Source organism: Aulonocara sp. 'chitande type north' Nkhata Bay, linkage group LG7 (genome assembly GCF_057382095.1).
Source record: "Aulonocara sp. 'chitande type north' Nkhata Bay isolate Kocher_YH1m ecotype deep benthic linkage group LG7, A_spYH_male_GT1.1, whole genome shotgun sequence".
Classification (NCBI taxonomy): Eukaryota; Metazoa; Chordata; class Actinopteri; order Cichliformes; family Cichlidae; genus Aulonocara; species Aulonocara sp. 'chitande type north' Nkhata Bay.
The window spans coordinates 11,408,682-11,433,857 of NC_141350.1; the positions used below are offsets into that span (position 1 = coordinate 11,408,682).

At 40.6% G+C, this 25,176-nt stretch overlaps 1 protein-coding gene across 10 annotated transcripts in view; it reads left to right on the top strand.

Annotated features, from left to right (window-relative positions):
- mef2aa (myocyte enhancer factor 2aa) overlaps positions 1 to 24,495 on the top strand; it is a 68,463-nt gene extending 43,968 nt beyond the window's left edge. For 3 of the 10 annotated variants that reach the window (XM_086298578.1, XM_086298577.1, XM_086298579.1), the window contains exons 4-11: positions 5,993 to 6,127; positions 7,486 to 7,708; positions 9,467 to 9,526; positions 16,537 to 16,721; positions 18,212 to 18,235; positions 19,965 to 20,094; positions 20,270 to 20,393; positions 20,584 to 24,495. In XM_086298578.1, coding sequence (XP_086154704.1) covers positions 5,993 to 6,127; positions 7,486 to 7,708; positions 9,467 to 9,526; positions 16,537 to 16,721; positions 18,212 to 18,235; positions 19,965 to 20,094; positions 20,270 to 20,393; positions 20,584 to 20,920 — 1,218 coding nt within the window. In that variant the 3' untranslated portion in view covers positions 20,921 to 24,495. Of the gene's footprint in view, positions 1 to 5,793; positions 5,926 to 5,992; positions 6,128 to 7,485; positions 7,709 to 9,466; positions 9,527 to 16,536; positions 16,722 to 18,211; positions 18,236 to 19,964; positions 20,095 to 20,269; positions 20,394 to 20,583 lie in introns of all 10 variants that reach the window. The other 7 variants (XM_086298580.1, XM_086298582.1, XM_086298583.1 and 4 more) reach the window with 7 other exon arrangements.
- The last annotated feature ends 681 nt before the right edge of the window (positions 24,496 to 25,176 follow it).

The following is a 25,176-nucleotide window of genomic DNA, read 5'->3' on the forward strand; positions in this document are numbered from 1 at the left end:
TGAAGAGCCTGAGATTGAAATGGTTTGAAGGATCTTGTGTTTGTTAGAGTTTGTTCAGTTTTTATGTGTGCCACTACTTTCACGTGGGCACAGGGTGCTTGTTCTCATTCTTTTTAATCTGTAGATAATGATGACATTGGTTTGCCTTTATCCTCAATTTGTAGTTTAATTCCCTCTTGTCTATACTGAAAATATGCAGTCCACTGATTGAGACTGTTCTCTCTGACTCTGGCAGCTAATAGCTTTGTCACATCAGTCATTCACCACAGTCTCAGAGCAGAAAGCTCTGAAGGGACTGCTCACTGCACAGCAATTACTCCTCATTCAGTAAAATCAATGGACTATATTAAATTGGGAATCTAGTCAACCAAATGCAGGTAATCATTTGCAGTAAAATATAAGAGGTTTGCCTGATGTCTATCTGTCTGTCACGATTTTATTTAACAAGCATTGCCACTTTCGACTTATGGTCCACTGACTTTGAGGCCTTACATCATTGTTGTCTTCCATTGTCACTACTTTCAGGTGGGATTGAATCGCACTATTTATGTTGTTTTTCTAACAGCTGCAAGAGAACAATGTCAAAGTGTAATGTAGGCAGTCAAGTTGCCCCCTCCTGTTCGCTCTTCCTGTCCACTGAGTAACTAGACAATGGACTGTGCTAAAGGAAGGACATGAATCCAGTCTCATATCCTGATATCACTCCACTCTGTAATGTTTAATGGTCATGAGATTAAACAAGATATGTCTGGGAATTACAGAGGACTCCTTATCTAAAATCTCCTTGCTCTAGTCTCACAGTATGTGGTAGGAAATGGAGAAAAATGGATTCCTAGTAACCCAGTGCTGGACAGTTTCAAACAGCGGCTAAAGACCGACCTGAGGAAGTGTTTATTCCCCTTGAGTGAAGACTACAGCACCACCAGAGAGGAAAGGGAACATGGCGGCACTGAAAGATTGTTAAGATGTTATATAAGAGCAGAAATATCCCTTAGTAGATAAAAGCCTTCCTATAAGCCACCTCCCCATGCTGATTTCCTAGTACGTTAACGCTCAAAGAAGCCCTTTGATAAGCACATTAGATGGAACGGCCTGGACACAATAGTGATGTCATGAGGATTAGCACGCTACCTTGCTTAGTGTAGCGGCGGACACAAGGGCTAATTCACAGCACTGCAGGGCAAGCGGGCCAAGATACCCGGCTGGAATGAGGTGAGGGGAGGCCTCAGGCACGGCAACCCGTTAAAATATGGCTTTTAACGGGGAGGGTTGAACAAACACTACGTGAATTAAACATTCATGATGTACTCCAGTTTATAACTACAGACTGTCTTTCCACAGAGGGCCTTGAATTGGAGCTGTGGTAAACCAGTCATAGGTCAGGTGGAGCTCTTCCAATAGTGAAAGCTACTGTAAGTATAGCCTTTTGCCGTGATGCAGGCACAATAGAAGAGACTGCAGAAACAGCCTCTTCATGCCCTCCTTTCAGCCATCCCCCCCCCCCACAGTTTTGAAGTTTAGCTTTTATACCTAACCGCTATCTTTCTCCTTTCACCCTCCCTTCTATTCATGTACAGTAGAGTACAGTACATGAATAAGTTAAGTGCAGAAAGCTCTCTTGACACAAGAGAGGGAGAACATCAGAAAGAAATGGTTTTCCAAGACTCACAGCAGCAGAGTAAATTGCTTGGACCCATCTCACTAAAAGTACTTCTCAAGAAACAGGTGATGTAGGTGGCTTATGCAATAGTTTGGGTTTTATTTTTAACCCGTTGAATGTGAAAATCCTGCTTAAAAGTAAACCTAGGAGGCAGCATAGTGATGTAAACTGATGATCTGTCATGCCTAATGACACACAGAAACTGTTCAAAGTTCACTTATTTTAGTAGCAGTCCGTGTCATTGCGCAGAATTGAATCAAAAAGAGAATTTATATTGATATCATATCAAAATGGAACGCAAGGTGAGATCTAACTGCTCTGCTGCTTCCTGTGCTGAACATACAGTGCAAACCTGAGGAGGCAATTACTGCGCTGAATGCTTCCCATGGTAACAACTAGGTTATTAGTCAGGGCTCAGATGGAAATGACGGATAAATGTTTTCTTCAGGACAGGGAAGCTTCAAGGCCTCCTGCAATGGAAAATATTTTTTAAGAGAAGTATCACAAAAGCAAACTGATGGACACACTTACTATAGATGCACTCTCAGACAATAGGACCCAGTAGGTTTTGTCATCAGCCACTCAGCCTCATTTTTATTTCAAGAGCCAAATTTCTATCAATACAGGTTTGGACCACTGTGAGAAAATAGCAGCTGGCCTTGTTCCCACTCATCTTTGTGAGCCTCTCAGGGCCTCGTGAATAGATTACACAAGTTCCCTTGTCTATAGCCTTTGTAACCTTCTCCCGCAACAAACAGGCCGTATCTTTCATCAGACATGCTACTGAAAATCCCAGCCTCAGCTGCATTCACGTCCAGCCAACTATACTTTCCAAAAAGTACGAACCCCAAAGCTTGATTCAACATTTGAGAGACATTTTAAAGCTGCTTTTAACAAGCTGTTCATAATGCGGAAAAGAGAAAGTGGGTTTTTTGCTTCCTAATCATGTATTTTCTTCCTTTTCCGTGTCAGAACCCTGTAGCGTCTTACACTGGCATGTAAGAACTAAGTTGGTCTGTGGTTGGGGGGCCTTCAGGGATACATGTGGTCCCTGCTATGGCTATGTCTCCGTGAGTGTGCCTCTGATTGGCTGGCATGGGGAGCCAGGTCTTGACAGGTGTTTGGAAGAGGAGCACCTGTTTGGCCATGTGCTCATTTAGTGATCCGTTTACTGAGAGCTGTAGGCAGTGTCTGTGGGGGGGCACCCGAAAACATGCCAAGTAATTTAAAAAAAGAATTACAGCCATGCTTTACTTGCACTTCAATATTGCATTCATTAGAACAGTACAGAGATGAACTGTTGCACAACACGACACCTTCTAGTACATCTCTTTGAAGATAATATGTATTGTAGTGACTCGTGTCATGTATCATAAAACACATCTGAGTCCCGCCTGCCCTTGACTGCTATTTGGTTCTTGCTCGCCCACTCTGCTTCTGCTACCCCTCCCTAAAAGGCTTGGACTAGTGGGTGTGGTGTACTGAAGGTTGGCCAGGCTTGTTGTGAAAGTGGAGCAACCCTGCCCATCTCGCACAGCCATGCCCGACCAATCCGACCAAGATATTCCCATAATGAGCAGGTTGGAACTTAAATTAGCAGGTTGAGATCAGATCTTTGGCTCACTGGTGGAGAAAGTGCATAGCTTAACCCCAGTAAACACAGGCCTTTCAGGACACTAACTAAAGGGGGTTGCGTTCAGTAAACAGGAAATGAACCAGCAAGGCGTTTTCTTAGAATGAGAAGAATGCCTCCACTCTGTACCACACCAAACAGTAATGCATCTGTGGTACAGTGCTGGTCATTCATTATCCAGAGGACTTCTCTCTCTTGCGCTCCTTTGGGCACTATGTACACTTAACGTTTAAAGAGATGTGGGTGTTTTTTTGTTGTTGTTTCTTTCTTTCTGAACTTCCTCATTTCGATCTCAGCTATGCACAGCTTAATTTCTCTCATTGCATGTTGCATACCAACATTGTTACTGGGTTTTAAAATATACATCCCTCAAAAAGAAAATGTACACGAAAACTGGAGGAGCAGTCGGGTGTTTAAAGTGGTCTAGTTTTAATGAGAAATTGTATTATGCAGGAGTCTCATACAACACAGGTTTTAGGAAATGTGACTTACACTGAGGTTGTGGTGAGAACTGCTAGGTTAGCCACATTGTCTGCACAGACCTAAACGTACTGTCACATCGCTGTCAGAGGATGTAGCAGCTGTAGAAACCCCCCCTCCCCCATTCCCCTCACCACATTTACACACACACACACACACAACGTACAGACATTGCACATATGCACCGCACACTCCTACTCACATAGTTTCTGTTTTTCTCTCTCTCACACACACAGACACACATTTTCCACTTTGCTGCATGATGAAGACCAGAAACAAGAGAGTAAGGTCTCATTAGTGTGTGTAGGTTCCTTTCCTCTGGTGTGCACTGTAACCCCTACATCCACAGGAGTCAGTGACCTTCCTGTAGACACGAGGTCTTCAAGATGGGGCAGGGTGCTGCTGTGGACCTGCAGCAGCCTGATTGAGAAGTCTTGGGAGCCTCGCATAAATCATGTTTTGATGTACACTGCCTAGATATCACAAACTGTCACATGCTGTCAGCAAGTCTTGTTAACACTGCTTTTCAGAGCTGTAATGAGGAGCAGAGAATAGCCTGTATGAAAGTGAGCAAAAGAGCTTAGTTTCATGGCATGTTTCTTACCTCGCTAAAGTTAGAATAGGCTCTTTATAACATCACACTGGACCACCTTATGTTGCTATAATTTCTCAATGACCTGCACAAATAAGCATATGTAACCAATTTTTGATAATCGCACATTCATTAACTTTGATCAGAGTATGCAAGTGCCAACCATACTAATTTGCAGACTAGGTGTGCTCAGCTGTAGAGTCGTTTTGTGCAGGGCATTCTAATAAATGTGAAAGATATAGCCATGCACATGCACATGCATAGGCTGTGGGGACAGGAATGGATACAAGAAAAGAAAAAGGGAGTTTCCAGGTGAAGGGTGAATTGGTGAAAGTGACTTTTCCAGTTTATCCTTGTCTTCCACACTCTAGCCCACTGTGTTTGTAAATTGTTTTTCTGATTTTCTGAAAAGAAAAAACAGAGTAGAATATTTTCACATGTAATTTGGTTTAAAGTACAGTACTGGTCAAAGGTTGCAGGTACATTTGCGAATGATTACCTTGACAAAAAGTGCAAAGATTTTAAAAAGTTATCTATTATTCGACCTTAAAATGTTAGCACATCTATGACATAGCCTTACACAGAGTTTCTTCAGTTATTCAGCTGTGAGATTATCTCAAGCATCTTGAGGAACTTACCACTGTTTGTCTGAAATTGGGTTACCTCAGTGTCTGCTTTATACTGTATATTTAAAAACTGGGCATCAATGTGCCTTAAACCTACATTCTTTCTAATGGCGAGCAAGGGGGTGGTGCTCATCTGGTTGCAAAAATAAAATCCTATTGTACGGAAGTCTATTATTAAGTTGTCCTACTGCCTACTTTATTTATTACCTCAGTAAGCGTTTTTTCCCCCTATGCGATTATGATCTCGATTGCTAGTTTCAGGCCTTATTTACCATAACGTGCTGTTTTATTTCATAAATTCTAGCCGAGTAAAATTGGCAGTAAAGCAGGTTATGCTTTAGGGAGTGGTTACTTTATGACATGTGACACTTTATCAGCCATATCCACCTCTATAAGATGGCAGCGGCCAAAGTGCTTAGTCTGTGGCTTCAAAATGAGTCCACAAACCAATGGGTGACATCACATTGGCTTTTTTATAAATACAGTCTATGGCATCTTCTGTCTCTTCGTTTGATCCTAGACTGACTCAGTGATGTTGTATAGGGGCCATACCATCTGTTACAGACCTGTTGTTTTTCTCAGCACTGAAGACATGTATTTATGGCTGACTGTGTCTATAATGCTACAGAATTATTTTGTGACAGATCAGTTTCCTCCTAATGTTAAGCATTAGTATAAAAATGTACAGTTCTGATGTTCATAAAACTTTTGCACAGTGTTGTATATAACAGGTAACAAGCAACATAAACACAGGACTACTTCTTGTACATTGTTTCTTTTCAACTGTGCAATTTCATTTCAGAAATTGAGAAACAAAGGCCATAATGACTGTGCTAGTCCTGATCCTGATGACTGTTTTGGGCACAGCCCCCTCATGGATGACCATTTCGGCAAACTAAGCGAAGACAGTGATTTAATGTACAAGCGCTGCGGTGTAAGTACTTCCTTTGTCCCCTGCTGTTTTGTGTTGATTCCTGTCTTTATGTTGATGTTCACTACAGGCGCTAAACAAGAAAGAACACAGAGGTTGTGATAGCCCGGACCCCGATGCCTCATATGTCCTCACTCCTCACACAGAAGAAAAGTATAAAAAAATTAATGAGGAGTTTGATAATATGATGAGAAATCATAAAATCGTAAGTACTGTAAATGCAATGTTCTTGCTTGGCTTTGTGGCACAACGGATTTTTGGCTCTTTTTTTTCTCCATTTAACTCTTTCCTCTTTTTGTTGTCCCTCCGAAGATTTCCGTTAACTTCTTTCAGACCTACACTAAAGATTAATGCCCCCTTTACTGGGTGTGCATTTGTTCCTTACGTTGAGTTGTTTTGCCGCTGATATTTTGGCACACCCTGATAAGATCACATTTCATTAACAGATGAAATGTTGCATGCTTCTGCTAGAAAGATTACACCCTAGTATCATGGTCATGTTATCACAAATCAAACTGCAATCACTATCTCAACATAATGAATTTACAGTAAATACCCTAAGAGTAATGTGAGTGTTTATTATAAACAGTTGCAGATCCTTTAATTTAAGGGTGTTTTTTTTGCCATCTCAATCCAGATTTCTATTCGATTGGTAAAAAAAAATATATTTTTTTGTCTCCGTAGGACCTTAATAATCCAACATTTTCATTCTTCTTTTCAAATTATATCTCTTCATCGTTACACTGCACTAATATTTACACCGTCCCGTTCCCTTCTCCAAGTACCACACTGGCTCTGTCTTTCAAGATATCACAGATCTCTTGTGATCTTATCACACGTGACAATATTAGGCAAGAACATAGTGCTTACTAAGAAGCAGTTGTTTTCTCTATGTTCCTGACATGAAGAGCATCACTTTGCCATTAACAAACTAATGATAACACCCAACTGGCTCACTGGATAATGCTATAATGAAATGTTCTCACTGCCACCTGTCATTCTCACTTAAAGCTTTGCACAGTCAGCACTTTGTGGGTAAATGCAAATGAGTTGTGATTCTTGTAGATGTCTGGGTTGCAAGTCCCCACCACCGCTGTGTGTTTTGCAGAGAAACACATTACACAATGGTGTTTCAAAAGGAAAATCTATGTGTCTAGTGCTGACTGCTGCAATGCACAGTGATCACCTGACAGCATGTTTTTATATTTTGGGTTTTGTAAGTTATTATTTGTGTATGTTGTGGTATTACTTGAAGATTTGTGTGTATTCTCTATGTATGATGTTAATGAGAATGATGGTTATGAATGTTTATTAAAGTACCATGAATAAATATTATGTTATGTATACTATAAAGCATACAAAGCCGACAATGTAGGAGGTCTCCTTTGCAGTACTTCAATCTGCCCTGCCTGCCTGTTTTGTGAATCTGTTTATTAAAGCTAACCTTCAAGTGGAGCTTGCTGTTAATGATGCCATGACAACCAGTGACTCATCAGACTCATCGGAGCTTGGATTTTTAGTGTAATCTGTGTAAATATTTGTGTGTTTGTCTCCCTCTTCTAGCCCACAGCATTGCCTCAGCAGAACTTCTCCATGCATGTGGCAGTGCCTGTATCCAATCCTAATGCCATGTACCAGGCAGGAGGGACTCTGGGCAGCCAGGGCCTGGCAGCCGCCACAGCTTCTCTGAGTGAGAGTGGGATGCTGTCCCCTCCACAGGCCTCTCTGCACAGGAATGTTGGCTCTGGTGGAGGATCCCAGAGGCCCACCAGTGCAGGCAGTGCAGGTCAGTGGATAACAATCTCACTTCGATTTTTGTTAATGGTGGTTAAGGCAGTTTCCCACCAAATTGATACAAGAGTCGGTCTCACCAACATCAGAAATATTATCAAAGTTTTATTTGCAATAGTTTGAAAAGAGTAGCTCAGCAAATTTGGAAATTGCTGTTTTTGACTTTTCAGAATTTGCTGAGGAGATCAGTATCACTCTTATATCCCTGTTGAACATGGAGTTGGAGGCCAGAAGTTTGTTAACCTAGCTTAGCATAAAGAGTGGAGACAATGGGTAGCAGCATGCAAGTTCACTTAATTTTATAAGCGGGATATATGTTGTGAAGAATCGACATACAAATTAATCTTGGATCCAATCAATTTTCCAGACTTGTCGGCTTTATTTGTAAAAAAGCATCCTGGCCCCTTTGATGGAAATTGTATCAACAACATTTATGTATCACTTTTACTGTTTCAAATAAATACATGCCAGTTAACGTTATGGGATTGGTATGCTCACAATTAAGACCGATCTGCAACAGAACAACCCAAGAAAGAAAAAGAAAGTTCAGACATTACCAGACGTTTGAGGACAAGCGCAGACTTTTGGCTAAGAGACGTAAGTAAAAAGAGAGGCTGCACACAGGAGCAGGGGGGATATGAGGACAGGGTGCACAGAGAGGCAAGGGAATATGAGAGGTGGGAATGGGGCACACACATGGCAGTGTGGACGGAAATGCTGGAAGCTCTGGGGCTAGATATTGAGATGCAGTCCCATCTCAAGGGTACAGGGAAAAAAAAACAATAAATGTGACCTATGTCTGAATGACAGAGTTCAGGCACTTGACAAAGCCAATAATGTTGCATACTTCAGATAGATTAGAGAAAACTTGACTGATCTAGCTTTTACCTCTTTAGTTTCATATGCATAAATAGGTTTGCGTTATCTAGGTTGTCCACATTTAACCTCTGAGTGGTCTCTATCTCAAATGGTTTTCAACTTTTTGTCCAAAATGGTCTCCAGGGTAAGTGAGCTAATGTCAAGTCGTCATTCAACACCTCTTATCTGATCTTTGGTGGATATATTTTTTTCACATCCTCTGAGATGCTCATTGTTACACCTTTTACTGTATCTGCATAGTGGAAAAATGATGTCAGTGACACTAGTACTGGTATGACTGGTTGGACTCAGTCAGTTCGGTTGGCTTTTGCAAGATTTCACTACAATGCCTTTGATGGGAGCACATGCAGCAAGGTGTGAAATGCCTCACTGACATTTGACCACATATCAGTAGTAACATGTTCTTGTTTACTGGGGGTATACTAAATGATAATTTTCTAGAATAACTCATCCCTTGTGATTAATAACTGTAAAGCATTTATCTTATTTTTAGATGATTCTGGTGGCATGCTAGCATTATATTCTTTTGACCTAAGTGCATTGCTTAAATGTGTGTGAAACATCACACAGAGGTGCACAAATTCAGAATTACACAAGTAACCGTTTTCTGAACGTGCCTCCTCACAGTGGAATGCTGCTTTCCTCATCCTCGACTTGATAAACAAGCTGAAAACAAACAAGTTGCTCTCTTTAATCACATATTGAAAATTCCCTCACCATAAGGACCCTGGCAGAGCACGTTCTACTCTTTCGTGCACTGTGAAGATAGAGCTACATGACATTTTCATGTCTGGTCTGCCATCTCCATCACATGCTCTGCTAGCTTGCAGAAAGATGCAGATGGTTAATCATATCACTCTGTGCATCTTATTAGGTGGCATGCTGGATACCACAGACCTTTCAGTGCCAAGTGGTGCGGGCTCCAGCCCAGCGGGTAAGTCCTTCTGGAGAGATTCATTAGCTCTCTGTAGCTCTGCCCAACAGGCTTCCTGCTTAGCAAATGAGCTGGATAGTAGCATATCTATTTGTGATTGGCTAAAGACAGTCGTCAGTACCACTGACTGATTGGTTTGACTGTCTTTCCATTGCATGCAAAGGGCACACATGTCCTCTTAACAGAGAGCATGCACAATATGCTTGGTAAACGCACGTTTGAGAGCTGGGAAATGGTTCCACAGCATTAAACCCTGTGTGGTGTTTGTACTTCAAAGCGGTAAAAGAGTGGGGCAATTAGCTGTCTTACTGACACGGGCAGGTAAATAAACCCAGTGTTTCCTTTAAACTTGTCGCCTCTACACAGTTCCCTCTTCTCCTGTTTCCTTCCCGTCTATTGACAGGTGCATCTGTTCCCCCCTGACTGCCCTGGCAGCCCTTATAAGGCTGGAGAGGGTCTGTAAGATGCCTAGACCAGCATAACCCTGTAGGTATTCAGGCCATGTCATTCCACTAAGTCCTCAGTACACAATGACCGGACAGCCTGTCATGAGTGAAAAGTGTCGTGTGACACGTGGAGGCAGATGGAGTTTTAACTCTTTCCTTATTTTGTTTAGCAAACTGGCAAACTGCATGACATCAAAGGTAATAACAATTTGAAGAACACTAGGATATAAGCTTTAAGAGATTTTAGGCTCGGCCTTAGTCACAGAGTTTAAAGACCACCAAAAAGAAAGTGCTCGGTTGGTTTTAAGTTTGGGTGTGGCACCAGGTCAGGGTAAAGTCAGGAGCCTCTGCCAAGGGGCGTCAGCATTTGGCACTGTATGGGCATGTTGCAGCTGTTGTTTGCAACAAGTGTGTAGCAGAGCATAGGCTACGAGGAGGACTAACTTCTCTAGCCCTGATGTCAGATGACCATTCCTGAAATGCTTATGATTTTCCCAAGTAGCCGCAGTGACCACAGTAGAGGCATTTCAAAGCAGCCAGATGGAAGATGTGTTGTGTGATATCTTCTCCCCATTTAATAGTTTTAAGTACTTTCAAACTTTTTTTTCTAAGTTAAGCAAAAGGCAAATTATTTTTATCCCATTCAACTATTGGAGTGTGATAGCCGCTTTATTTATTAGCTTTTTGTGTAAAATTTCTCCATCTTACAGGCGCACGTACTGTATATGCATGCACGATACCACAGCGAACATCACTGGCAACATTTTCTGGCAGATAAATGTCAGTTGTTCTCTCTAAAATAAGCCATCTGTTGTTCTTGTCTAGTTTCTCATTCAGATAATGGCTTGAAAGCTAATACACCTCCACAAACCAAACTGCTTCTCTTTAAGCCTCATTTTATGTGATTGAGTAGTGTGTGTACTTCACTGAGTGACAGTGCATCGCTTCTTACAACAGCTCATACAATAACACCTAATTACAAGCTCTGGTCCTTGACTGGTGAGAAAGTTGTGGTGAAAACGAAGGATTCAGGAGAGTGCTCTCTGGTATGCAGTATGGTTGCGAGCTGTATACATGCCTTCATTAATACTGAATGATTGCAAGGTCTTGAAACACATTTTCAAAGTTTGTTTGCATGCCCACCAGATGTCATTAAGTAACAGGCTCAGTGGTGCCGGAGTTTGTTTTCAGAAAGTTGTTTTTCTTTGTTGTAGTTTTACTTTATTAATCTTAGGCTGCTTGGATGTCCGCAGTTGCTGAATAATGAGGGATACTTTCCAACGTCAAATGCGTGTTTCAGTTTTTCTTCAGTCTAAAATTTTTATGGGGCGTGAACAGTTATTCCATCTGACTTCATTCTTAGCAGTTACACTTGGGACATCCTGTCTCAAATTAGTTTGCTGAGATACAACAAAAGGACCGCAGGCTACATGGCATCTAGCTATTATTGGAAAACTGCATTTGGAGCCCCTTGATTCACTTCTATCATTTCTTCTCATTCATCAAGACTCCCCCCTCCCTTTTTTTTTTTTTTTGCTTGAGCCTGGCGCGTGTGGGATGTTGGACACAATAAGTCACAGTGTTTTCTTTCCCCAAACTTAAAATGAAAACCGAATGTTTCACTTGTAAACACAGGGGTTTATGTAATACCCCTTACCAGACCATTTTAATAATTCAGAACAATGAACAGAAACCAAACAGCTTTCAGCGTGCACAGGTTTCAGTCAGAGAGGATTTACCAGCACAACCGATCTGTTAAGAGAAGTCTGAATATAGAATGAGAGCAGAAAAGCCCGGTGACATGCCCTATGCTGAAGGCTTGGTCTTAACTTGTGTCTGTTACCTTGGATCCCATTGAACTTTGCCGTGTATTTGTTCAGACGTGTTTTCATCCTCACTTATTTTCAAAGAATTATTTCCTTCACTCATCGTCAGACGTATGAAGTCATAATCAAACTCACATTGCACACATAAGCAAGTCAGGTGGGTTATTCTGTGTCTAAATGAGCCAGTAAACACAAGACTGTGGGTCTTTGTGTCTCCGACCGGTAATGAAATCGCCAATAGTGTGACACAAATGTATTTTAAATGAGGTGGCGAAAGGACATAACTGAAATGTTAATAGATACAGTGTGACAATATTACAATTTAAGTCATGTAGAATTAGAAATATTACAACAGGAACGCTGTGAGTTTTTCTTTTACGTTTCTGAGAATATTCACATTTGGAAAATAGAGAAAGTGTTCTTCATTTTTTGCCTCCTCGATTGTAACATTTTTACAAATGCTCTGCCAGGGTCCTTATGGTGAGGGAATTTTCAATATGTGATTAAAGAGGGCAACTCGTTTGTTTTCAGCTTGTTTATCAAGTCGAGGATGAGGAATGCAATACACATATACACTACATCAGCCTATGAGTAAGCAAGACGACTTATCAGTGGATGTCTACATTTTTAACGACTTTAAAGTAGAGATGGACCGATCCGATATTACGTAGCCTATCGGTATCGGTCTGATACTGACGTAAATTACTGGATCGGATATCGGAGAGAAATAAAAAATGTAATCCGATCCATTAAATATCAAAAAAGCACCTCACAAAACTTGCGACACGGCGTAACTCAGCTCATAACCGTAGCACGTCGGAGCAGTGTGCTCACGTGATAGAGCGGCTGTGTGTATTTGTAGCCTCCCTACCAAACCAGCATTTCATCTCCGAGGAAGTGATCCCAGAGAGAAGTAAAGCAAGTCTGTAAGTTTGTCTCTGAATGTTTGTAAAGCATTCCCACGTTAAGGTTAACAACCGATATATGGAGCGAGTGCCTCTTCTCTCTCCCTCCCTCTCCTGTTGCTACTTCAATCATGAAACTGCTCAATGATCAGCTGATCGGCTTTTCTGCCGCGAGTCCGTCTCTCTTCTTTGTTTTTGGCCCACTTTGCACCAGAAAGAGGAAACCAGCGGCTGAACAACAGCAACACGTTTAACCTTGATAAGCTGTTGTTAGAATTTATTTAATATTACTTTCTACACCAGGATCCTTTTCTACGTAGCTGATGGCTGGTAACTGTGCAGGGGCGGATCTAGCAAAGTTTAGCCAGGGGGGGCCGATAGGACATTAACAGGGAAAAGGGGGGCACAAAGACATACTTTTCTTTCTTATTCTCATTTAAAATGTCTAGCTTTTAATAAATAATTATCTGAATCTTACACCCAAATTTTTAATCTGATGTAAAATATGTAGAAGTCCATTACTGTATATAGTAACTGTTAAGTCTAATATACCCTAGTAAGCTATAGTACTTTTTCCTTTGGGAAGGTACCATCTGTGCAGTCTGCAATTCTGTTGAAGAAAGATGTTGAATCTATTTAATTATTCTTGAAAAATAATTTAATTCTGTGCATTTTTTTTCACACTGCATCAAATTAAAGTTGATTACGTCGATTAAGCATCATGAGGTGGGGGGTGGTTCCCTTTTTTTTTTTTTGCTGGGAGTTTGCAACCCTATTAGTTAGGTTGCTTAATATTTCTGCTAAGTACTCTTTAAAATGCCAGAATAGGAAGGATGGAGTAGGTTTAAGTTTATTAGATTGATCAGTGTTGCTGAACTATGAAATATTTTGTGGGCAGTGTATTTTTTACATACAGGTATAACAGAATAGCTTTAGTGTTGTTGTTTATTTAAACTTGAGTATGAACTTATACAAAATGCAGCAAGATATTAAAAAACAGTTTTATTGATTAAAAAACACACTATATCGGATTCATATCGGTATCGGCAGATATCCAAATTTATGATATCGGTATCGGACATAAAAAAGTGGTATCGTGCCATCTCTACTTTAAAGTAGGCTGTTTTTAATAATGAAAGTTTGTTTCCATGGCACAAAAAGGACATACTTAAACAACATAATAAACCAACTATAACACAAGCCAGTCAAGCCGAACGCTCGCGTTACCTGCATATGTGCAATCATTTCTTTTCATGTGAAAAGACTCTGTACTCTAATCTCGTGATCCTTTCTATCTTTTCCTTTGCTATTTGTTTATTTTTTTTAACTTGTGTGCTTGTGCTGTGGCCACTATGAATGATGTGATATTCTTGTGTCAAACAGCTGTGGAGATTTTTCACTGATAAATAAACCATCATTGCCACCAACAGAACCTTAGTGCTAGTATGACTACAAGTGCTAAGAATATGCAAGTTGTATCTTACGTAGCTTGCAGGTATGAAACAAACATCTCTGAAGGAACCTTCTTGGAGTTTTAGCAAAGCTGCAACCTTAAGCCTGAAGTGTTTTCAGACAAAAAAACAGTTAAACCAGATTAATAAAATTAAGCAGATTATCATGAGAAAGACATAATGAAATATATATAGATAAATGTATAAATATATATGCAAGTGCATGAAAACATAAAGCATACATGGAAATTTAACCCACAAACATTATTGTAATGTGGACACATTTTAAAACATCAGTTATGAATGAATGAATCCTTTATTTAAACAGCCTATTTGAGCTGAAGATCAATGAGCTACATAATAAAACAATACATTATGCACGCAATTGAGAAAAACATATGCAAGTTAAATTTGATGTTAAACCAAGAAAAATCATTTATGTCTTCTTTTGGCTATATATATGTGTGTCACCAGATGATGCATTACATTATTACTTGATATATGTTTTGAGTCGGATTTTTGATATGATTAGGGAATAAAAACAAACTAAACCAAAGCAAGGATTACATTTTGATATTTTACTGCAAAGCATTATTAGAAAACAATGTTACGTCAGACAGTTTTGGCTGCGAAGGTTGGCCTCCAATGCTGCAAGACAAATCTCTGATGTGAAAAAGGCCTTTAGTCATCTCCATCGTGTTGTTTTTCCTCAGCGTTACAAGGCAGACTTCTGTCAAAGTAAAATATTCGAGCTCACTGATTGCTATCAGCGAGGTCTTTATTTGCCAAATTGCCAAATTGAAATCCATTTCTTTACATGAAATTCTATTTGCACTCATTGCTCCTCATTCCCACTGAATGACTTCTTCCATGCTTTTAATCAGGCTCGCTATTTTTGGGGCTTTGGACATTTAATCTGCTAATTCTGTAAACATTGTTGTCTTGCAGCAGCGTAGTCTTATATGATCAAAGTGAAGGCTGATGGCAGTAGCTGCTTGCATATACTGTTGATTCAGCGGTGAGATACTATTGTGCACTTCATAACTGTTTATTTGACCTTGAATTGTTGCTGGCCTTATCTGTAGTCAGACGGGCTATTGTTCCATTATGTTCCTATGTAAGAGTCTACTTGTTGCGCACACACTTTGTGTTTCACTGGGATAAACTGAACACAATAGAGAAATCAGCAACTTGTTGAAGTGTTACTGATCTGTTGATGCAGTGCTAGATATCATTAATTCCTTCTTTCCTTTGTTTTCAGGATTTCCGAGTGTGTTTTTCTTAAAGTATAGTTTTTCTTTCCAGACTTAAGTCAAATAAAGTGAGGCTAAGCTTCAAGTGCACCTGAAATCTTACTTTTGTTTGGTTATTGTTTTCATAAGAATTCAGCAGTCCGTTTTTTTTTATCAGAGCTCTTTTGTGTGAAATCTGCAGAATCTCACTGCAGATCTTGTGCAGATGAGTCATACAGTGTCTTGTGGTTCAAAATAAGGTACTGTAGCATGATAGAAATGGGAAGAACACATCTTTATGTGAAACGTGTTTTAAAAAGAAAATGCTTAATGGATGCAGACACTTTATGGTGATTTAGAAATTTTCAGTTTGTTTCGGAAAGATTTATTTTAATTGAGAAACTACCAAAAACATATTTCTTTAAAAAAAAAAAGTCCTAATAATAATAATAACTATAAGCCGTTCTCTGTATTGTGGCATTTATTGTAGCTTTAACACCTTTTTATAAGATTTATATTTAATATTGGTTCAATACGATTACTTCTTTTATTTTCGATCGGTCCACACCCAGTGGATATAGCGATGTTTTTCAAGGGTGGTTGTCCAATGAGAAAAGGGAGAGGGAGTTCCTAAAATGTTGTTGGAACTCAAGAAAATAACTTCCTAAAATTAGTTGAATTGTTCTCAAGAAAAGGAAATGACTAATGATCATGAATGCCTAGGTGTGAATGGTGTGGGGATAGTCTAGCACATGCTGCTGTTTGTGTGCACAGTGAAAAACAACAAAGAACAACATTTTATTGTTCTTATTCAATTGTAATGGCCTCAGCTATTTCTTTTAAGCAGTCACAGTACATTTGCCAGTGAACTGCTCCTCGTCCCAAGATGCAAAGAATTGGCTTTGATGTAATCATTCACAGTAAAAATAAAGGGCTCATCAATTTTGAAATGGACATTTTATTTTTGTAAATGTGCAGGATAATTATCCCAGTCTATTAAAACTTCCCAGAGGGTTGGAAACACTTAACGCTGCATGCTGCAGCAAGCTGGAAAACAACACAGCGCGAGAGGTTTGGTTGATGACTGGGAGTGTTGTCAGTCACAGTGCATGGTTTGATTATGTGTTTCTGTTGCTGTGCGCATCTGCAGGAAATGGTTTTGTTAACCCCAGGGGCTCTCCAGGCCTCCTCAGCACAGCCAGTGGCAATGGCCTGGGTAAAGTCATGCCCACCAAGTCTCCGCCACCCCCTGGAGGGAACATGGGAATGGGAAGCCGCAAGCCAGACCTGAGGGTTGTTATCCCTCCATCAAGCAAAGGGATGATGCCCCCGCTGGTGAGTAGAGAGCACACCACTGCACACGAGTATTACTAGCTGAAGCACCTTTAAATATCTCTGCTGCAGGGCAGAGCAGAGCTTTGTTTGGTGTCTTTATCAAGCCCTTCGTAGCAGAACACTTTGCCTGGATTTTGCCCAAACATGTTTTCGATGTTATCACAAAACGTAGCGTGGTGTTCAGCTGAGGTTTCCGCCTCACTTGAACACTTGAACTCAGGACTTTTATTTATCTGAGAAGTGGGGCTCAGTGTGGTAGCGTAAGTGTCTGAGATGTGTTCACCTCTATTTCAGTGTGGACCGAACCATGGATCTGCACCCTCCCTCCATTATTCACATTCATTCTGAGGCCTATAAAAACAATAATAAGAAGAAAGCTTCAGGGTGCCCTGATCGTAGCAAACACATGAGGTTTAAGCAGACCCTCCGAGTCACGAATCGACATTCAGAAAACTGTAAAAGGGGGGTTGGGGCGGGATTTAAAGACAGTTGCAAGCAAATACCCTGATTCACCTCTGTGTGTTGTTTGTGGTGTCAGTAACAGGAGCCTTTCCAGAAAACCGATGTGTTTTGTAAATAAACCTCTGGTTACTGTGGCTGCTCCTCCTTTGCTGAGCCTCAGCTGGCCTGGAGCAGTGTTTAAACAACTGTGTGATACTGTGTCTGCTTGTGGAATACGTAGGAGTAGGACAGGTTGTGTTGCAAGAGGTGCAGGGTGGGAGGTCCTGTTCTGTCTGAGCCTACGAAGTATTTTCGACTGGTAGAGGCTGTTGAGGGCGTGGGCTGTGGCAGGTCTGCAGACAGCCTGTCATTAGGCCATAATGGTATTAAATTAATCACATCTCAGTGTGACAGAGTGTAGATGAAGACTTAATCAGGGGCCCAGGGTGTGAGCCAGATAATATCTTGTCGCCCTTGTCGTGTCTTCCTACCGCTATTGATTGAGTGTGGGTATTAAGAGCCCCGGCGTGGACACAGTATGTCCCACAGCACAGAAAAGATGGAAAATGGGCTTCTTGTTCTTCCTCCCAGCACAGGGGGGATTTTTAAGTGCACAGTACTAAGCAGCCATTATTGGTACCAGCGGAGAAGCTTCGTTCGTAATTTCTGGTGATTATGATTTGATCTCAGTGCCACTCACAAATGTCAGCTCTCATTTGTGTAAGCTTCACTGACGTCCGACTGCTCCATCTTCTTTATTTACAAGACTGGAATTTTATAGCCCAACAAACCGGAGCACCAGCGCTTCATACCCACACGTGCTACGGTTTGGTGACAGCATGTATTTGCATTACATTTAAAAAAGCAAATTTAGCTGCTTTGTTCAAAGAGAGCGGGATTTACCAGTGATTGGTCACCAGAAGTTTTTATATTTATTATTGTCCCTTTTACTGTAAATTCCTGCACTTGTCACCTCCCCCCACCCCGAGCGATTTACAGCCGCTCTGCTGCTTTTCTGTAACTCTCTTCTTTTCTTCTGTTGAGGGCAGTCTGAGGAGGAGGAAATGGATTTGGTGAGTTTTGAGAAATGCCTGGGCAAATGGCTGCAATGCGAACGTGCTTCCGGTGATCACTGATGCTAGACTGAAGGCACCGCGCACACTGGAGACTGGCTCTCAGATCTCCCAGTGATAAGAAACAAGACATGGAAAAACAAAAACAACAACGGCAAAAACATTAACACTGCATGCTTTGGGTTTGGCCTGTGAAAATTGCCTCGGCCTGTTAAATTGGCTCCTCTATTCCCAACACGTCAATGTTAGTCATATACCACCAGAGTTTATGTGTGAAAGTGTGTGTGTGACAGAGAAGGAGAGCGAGAGAAAGGAAGAGGGGGAGAAAGCAGATCAGTGATTACTTTTTAAAATTATTTTACGCATAGTTTCATGTTTTACAACTCAAAGAGTGATGAGTAAATTATAAATCATTTATATTTTTTAAGCCAGAGAGGATTACATCATCTTAAATGATATCACCTTACGAGATACTCGGTGAAGTCATCTGGCTGGAGAGTGTTGGAACAATGCGAGGAAGCCATCGACTGTAGATCATGATGCAATGGCGCTTCAAACACAACTGCTGGCAGCTGCACATATGTTTGTTACATTAAACACGGGGGAATTTTATAGTATTGTTCTAAACTTTTGCTGCGTTTCATTAGTGGATCTGCAACTCACTGAAGAGTTTACTGCATGACCACAACAAGCTGCATTTTTTTTGCGGACTGCATGCCAGTCACTGCACTAAAAACCACTGGGGCTCTGCTGTGTGTCACTCTGGGTGCTGATATGTGTCATATACGCATATATATACATATACATAATATTCGGGTGTGAAACTGATCTCCAGACTCACTTTAATGGCTCACTCTGATTGTTTTTGCGGTGGACTCTTGTGGAGTGGAGCTTGCCCAAAACGAGTGTTCTTAACTCTTTAATAACACTAACAAAATGTATTTGTCGTGCTTTTAATTGCACATCAGCAATTCTGTACTGACGTCGGTCAGCTTTCTACTTTGAATAGCAGAATTCTACCTAAATTTATTGCAAAGCTCTCTCAACGTTTTTCTGTATATATTAAATATAAACGAATCTGTAGGTAATCAGACTAAATATATCAGTTTATTGTTAGGTGTCCTCATTTTTTAATCTACTTTCATAAACTTTTTAATGCACACAGTCAATAAAAAATCAGAAAGAGCGGAACATTTACAGCAATGAAGTTACACTGCCACCTTGTGGCAGCTTTTATTATTACATGCACATTCTTGACACGACCTTTAGTACAGAATATGGAACACTTTGAAAAAAAATAGTCATTAAAAAAACTGGATCATTTGTAGCCTTTACATTAGGGACTTTTAACTTTGCCCAAGAGCTACTTTAGCGAAATGACTGAATCATCTGCAGTATTTATCAGGTAAAATAATAAAAGGATCAAAAGACAAACAAAGAAAGGATTTTACTTTATTCAGTAACTACAGCTTCATTAAACTGAAAATGCTTTAGTTACATTTTGAAAACATTAGGCACAGGTGAAAACTCATCAATAAGTCGTATTCAGTGCAGCCTGCCCCTGGCATTATATGGCTGATTTGGCACGCAGCCTCTAAGTCGAGTAACACGACGCTAAATGAAGTGTTTTAAATGATACTATTGGCACTGTTTAGCATCCAAGTGTGATATTTTTATAGTGCCATGTTTTGAGCTAAAGTATTTTCTTTGTTGTTTGTGTTTTTTGCAGAACACTCAGAGGATAAGCAGTTCCCAGTCCACCCAGCCGCTGGCTACTCCAGTCGTGTCTGTCACCACCCCCAGCTTACCCCCACAGGGCCTGGTCTACTCAGGCATGACCACCTCCTACAATCCTGCTGGTGAGTCTGGACTCGCTCACCCCCCTCCCAGACTGACAACAACCTTTTTGGCCGAGATTATTTGCACAACACGCTGTTGGTTCCTGCTCTTTTCTCAGTGGCACACAGTGTTGTAACTGAAATGCGAGTGAGTTCTCAGTGTGCGTGGTTGCTTTTTTTTTTTTTTTTTTAACAGAGTACTCCCTGAGCAGTGCAGAGATCTCTTCCCTACAGGGCTTCAGCTCTCCTGGGCTCTCGCTGGGCTCCATGTCGGCATGGCAACAGCATCAACTGGGCCAAGCAGCTCTTAATTCTTTGGTGTGAGTAACACACTTACAAACAAAAGCACACTCTCCAGACGCCCTCACATAAAAGCAACACCCACTGTGCTCTGTGATATCATACTGAATCACACATCTACAGTCCTGGCTTTTCACATTATTTCAGTTCATATTTGTTCGCTCGTTGTTTTTGACCAAGAACAAAATGTCTCGCTTATCTTTGCTGCAGTGGCGGAGGTCACCTACCTCAGGGTTCCAACCTATCTATCAGCACCAGCCAGAGCATAAACATCAAGTCTGAGCCTATCTCACCGCCACGGGAGCGCGTCACCCCGTCTGGGTTCCCCTCACAGCAGCCGCAGCAAGGGTCCAGCCGACAGGAAGTTCTGGGACGTTCACCTGCCGACAGCCTCAGCTCGTCTTGTAGCTCATATGATGGCAGTGATCGCGAGGACCACCGGCCAGACTTCCACTCCCCGCTGGGGCTGGGCAGACCCCCTGCTGGCTCGGAGGACAGGGAGAGCCCATCGGTCAAGCGCTTGCGCATGGACACATGGGTGACATAAAGAGCTCTGATCAAGCCTCCAGTCACCAGCCGGTCAGAGAGAGAGGGAGGGGTTAGACATGGAGATAAAAGAGAGAGAAAGAGGGAAAAAGAGAGAGTGAGGGAAAGAGAGAGAAAGAGAGAGAGAGAGAGCAAGGGTCCTTACAGCTATCATTGTCATGCTATTATTCAACTCCACTTCAGTTTGTATGACTGAGATGTAATGTAATAAGACGTGTCAGGACATATCTAAAGTTAATTCTCAGACTGATAAAATAAAATTAAAAACTCAGCTAGGTGGACTGAATTATATGCACAAACAGGTGGTATCAGGTACTTGGTGCAATTCAGGAGACGCTGCAGAAGAAAGATGTTCAAAGAAAATCGTTAAACAATAGGCGGTAGATTACTTTAGTCACTGGTCTAGTCAGACACTTACATGTAGTTGCTGTTTTTGCTGTTGTGCTTGCAAGTTGCAAACAGTCAGAGAAAATTGTGTTGCTTTCAGGCTGAGGACCCGTGCATATGATATTTCACTGCAAGAACTGTCTTTAAAATCATGCTGTAATCACACAAGACCTTTATATTAAGTGGCCTCTCCTAATTTATTGACTGAGTGGATCAGGCGCGCATCAGTTTAAAGGACCAGTGTGTGGGATTTGGTAGAATTTAGCTGCGATGGTGTGTGTTGCAAATTGATCCCTCACTTTTCCCCTTCCGAGGCCGCCAATGTAGAAACGTGAAAGGTTTGTCCACGTTTGTCCCACATGACCGACTCCGTGGAAGAAAATACTGCTCTAATTATAAGCCACACATCCCCCCCTTCAAAACGTAAAAAACAAATTCAATTGCAGTTGACTACACACTAATTCAAACATGTTTGTGAATGCTGTAATATACGCCTGCCGTTGGATACTCAAACATCCAGCACACTGGTCCTTTTTACCGAAGTTACACAGATATTTTGATCCTACAGTAAATCGTTGCAACAGTTGAGACTACTTTAGCGAATACGTGAAACATAAATGTCGGGGGTAAAAATGAGATAGGAGCAGAATCTATTGCAATAATGACAATAACTATTCATTTTATAATTTAAAAGATTAGGGTATGTAAATGTGCAATTAAGATAATGCCCAGTTGAGCTGGTGAGAAAGTCAGCATGTTCACGTTTGTGTAACAGTTCATCAGTAATATAAGCCAAAGCTGTTCTTTTGTGTTGTTTTGTACAGTTGCATTGATTTCTCCTAACAACTCACTCAAACGCACCGTTTCTTTCGTCACAGTTCTTATTTGTTATTGTGCTTTTAATATAGTTTAAAGTCATGTAAACCAGATCTTGAATCGATATCGAAAGCCATGAACATTTGCTGTTCTGTTTGTGTAATTGATCATTTGAGCCAAACGTCGTCTTTTGTTGTGTAAATAGCGACTTTAATATATATTACCAGGGTGTGAGTACATGCTGAATGTACTGTATGATCACCGTTTTCAAGGAAAGTATATTTTTGTGGTTTACAGCCAAGTTTACAAGAGTACACCCTTAAAGAAAAAGGAAAAAAAAAGTAGATCATTCACTGGTCAATATTTACTATTATGTTAGTCTCTTTGAAAATGAACCGCCAACATAAAACTCCCATGTGTTTAGTTCCAGATGGCTAATTTGTTTTGTCTCTCTTTTTAGTGGTTTAGTGGTGATTGTTTGTCCTGATGACATTGTAATAACAATGCTGTGAGGTTGAAGTTCCACTATTTTCATATTTCTTAAGGATAATCACAAGGCTAGGGGAAATAGGGTTTCTTCTCACCTATTGTGCTGGCCTGTGTTAGCAGCTGCTGAATACACTGCCACCATTCAAGTCCAAGGTCCAAGCCCCTCACTGAGGAATAATCTATTGTTAATGCGTGTAGCTCGACTGAAAGACACGTCATCTCTCAAGCCATTTCCGCTATCGTGCTATTGGTTCATGCAATTAAAGGAAGACACATGGACATGGCAGAAGTGGCTGCTGACCTTCGTACAAAACCAGTCATGCCTGTTCCCACGTGTAGTTGTAAATATGTAAGTCTGCTTGAACTGTCCGTCACAATTGTGTGCAAAAACACCCATGTGTGTCATGAATTGGCTACGCAAACTTCATCTTATCTCCATTTCCCGTTTGAGTAGTGCAGCCTGAGGAACAGTGAAAATCTGAAGCTGTTGAGGTCATGTAAAGACAGGAGATGGTGTTCAGGGGGAGGGTCTGTGACTTGTTTTCTTCTTCATCCTCACTGGAAAGGAATCATTCAGAAGCCAAATCATAATAAAACACACTGACTGACTTCAATCTCACTGCTGAAAGGCACACATTTGTATGAGAAGTTTGCTGTACAAGACGAGTGTTGCTGTGTCTTCGCCATGGCTTTTCTTGTGTGCGTTTCTGAGGTTTCTGACCTATGCTGCCCCCATCAACAGCTCCATGGTTGCTCACGTCTGTAATGATCTATGCAGTTAACCCCGATTCACATTAAACATACAGAATATGATGTCATTACAGGTCACGTTTAGTCTGCGGTGCATTAGGAAGACGAGTGTTAAAGACTGTTAGCCTCCTAAAGTGCCACAGAAGGAAGTTGCTGGAGTACAAGTTAGGTCTAATACATTTCATTAAATTATTTATTTGGATACCCTATGTCAATTTCCACATACTCACATGGTGTATAGTAATCCATAGTGTAATGTAGTTTTAACACAGCTGGTGAGAATAGCAATAATAAAAGACTACAACGAAAACCATCTGCCTGTCTGGGCAGCATCACCTCGAAGTTGAGCACATATTTTAGCACTCGATAACATATCAGGGAATTTTGTAGTTGCTCTATCTATATGCACAGTTAGGAAAATGCCTTATCCCAAAGAGAAATGACACCGCTTTTACTTTCCCTCAGTAAAACAAAGACAATGCAGATTTCAAGCAAACATGACCAGACCTGCCTCGTCTCAGATAGGACACACGCAAGAAAACGCACGGCGAATGCACTGCGATACACTTTGCTCTTTTGGTCTCTGTCCAAGTTGTGCACAACTGATGAATGTGAAAGGAAAGGGTAATCAATGAACCTCTGTCGAGGACTTTCTTCACTTTGCTGTGCAAGAGTACACTGCTTTGCTTCACTGCTTTTATAAACAGAACTACGTGTTTGGTAAGTGTTTGTAGTTGATAGTTCACTTAACTAAAGAAGCTGTTTTCGGTTTGAATGCTCAGACCGTTTGGCGGCACAAGCTGGACTTTGTTGCCAATAATGACATTATTTGTTTCAGAATCAAAATAGATTTGAAGTTAATCTACATTTTATTTCCCTTGAATGTGTTCCTTTATTTTCAGCATAAATATTCAAGTGAACTTTTTATTAAACAATTAAGATACTATGCTAGATGTTGTACAAAATTTGTATTCTTCACAAAAGTACAAAATATTGGCTTTTAATGTGTAATTTAGGTTATCTCTCTTATTCTGTATAAAATGAAGTAAACAACTCTTTCATAGAATTTGTTCTCCTGTGAAGTCCCAAACAGTAGAAACTGTCAACTTTATTAAACACCTCAGTGTATGCTCAGTCTGATCTCACTGTCTATTTATCTTTGAATTATGCAAAGACTTTTTTTCCCCTCGTCTCTTATATCGGTGTACTATATTTATTTGGTTCACTGGGCCCACTGCCATTGTCAATTAGATGCAAGCTGAACAGGCAGCACATTGCGTCTAAAAACTTGAAAAAACCCAGAATTTATATAAGAAATGTTAAATTTCCAGTTTGTGTATTTTAAAATCATATTAATTTCCAATGAAAAAGTAGGACTACTGCACTGGAAAAAACCCCAAATAACTGTCCATTGAATCCAATCATGTGTGATCACGTGTAATATTAAGTAATTTTCTGCCTATGCATTAACTTCTACATAGATTTTATTTTATATATTGTATATGATTTGGAAATTTGTATTTACTACAATGAAAATCTTCCATGTATTGCAATGAAGAATCTCTAAGTTTGTCAAGTTAATACAACAATATTATTGTTAGAACAGCTACAAATTATACATAGTAGAAACCATATTTTTTGCATTCAGCTGTTACAGGCACCAGTAGAGAACAGTGTATTTGCATGCTATTGCCTGCAGGAGGCACTGCAGTACAATGAATTAGTCAATAGTTTGCTGGGCCGTTACTAAAGCAGGGGAATGTACTGCAAAGGAAAACTAGTTTATTCCATCTCTCTTGATCTACTTTGACTAAA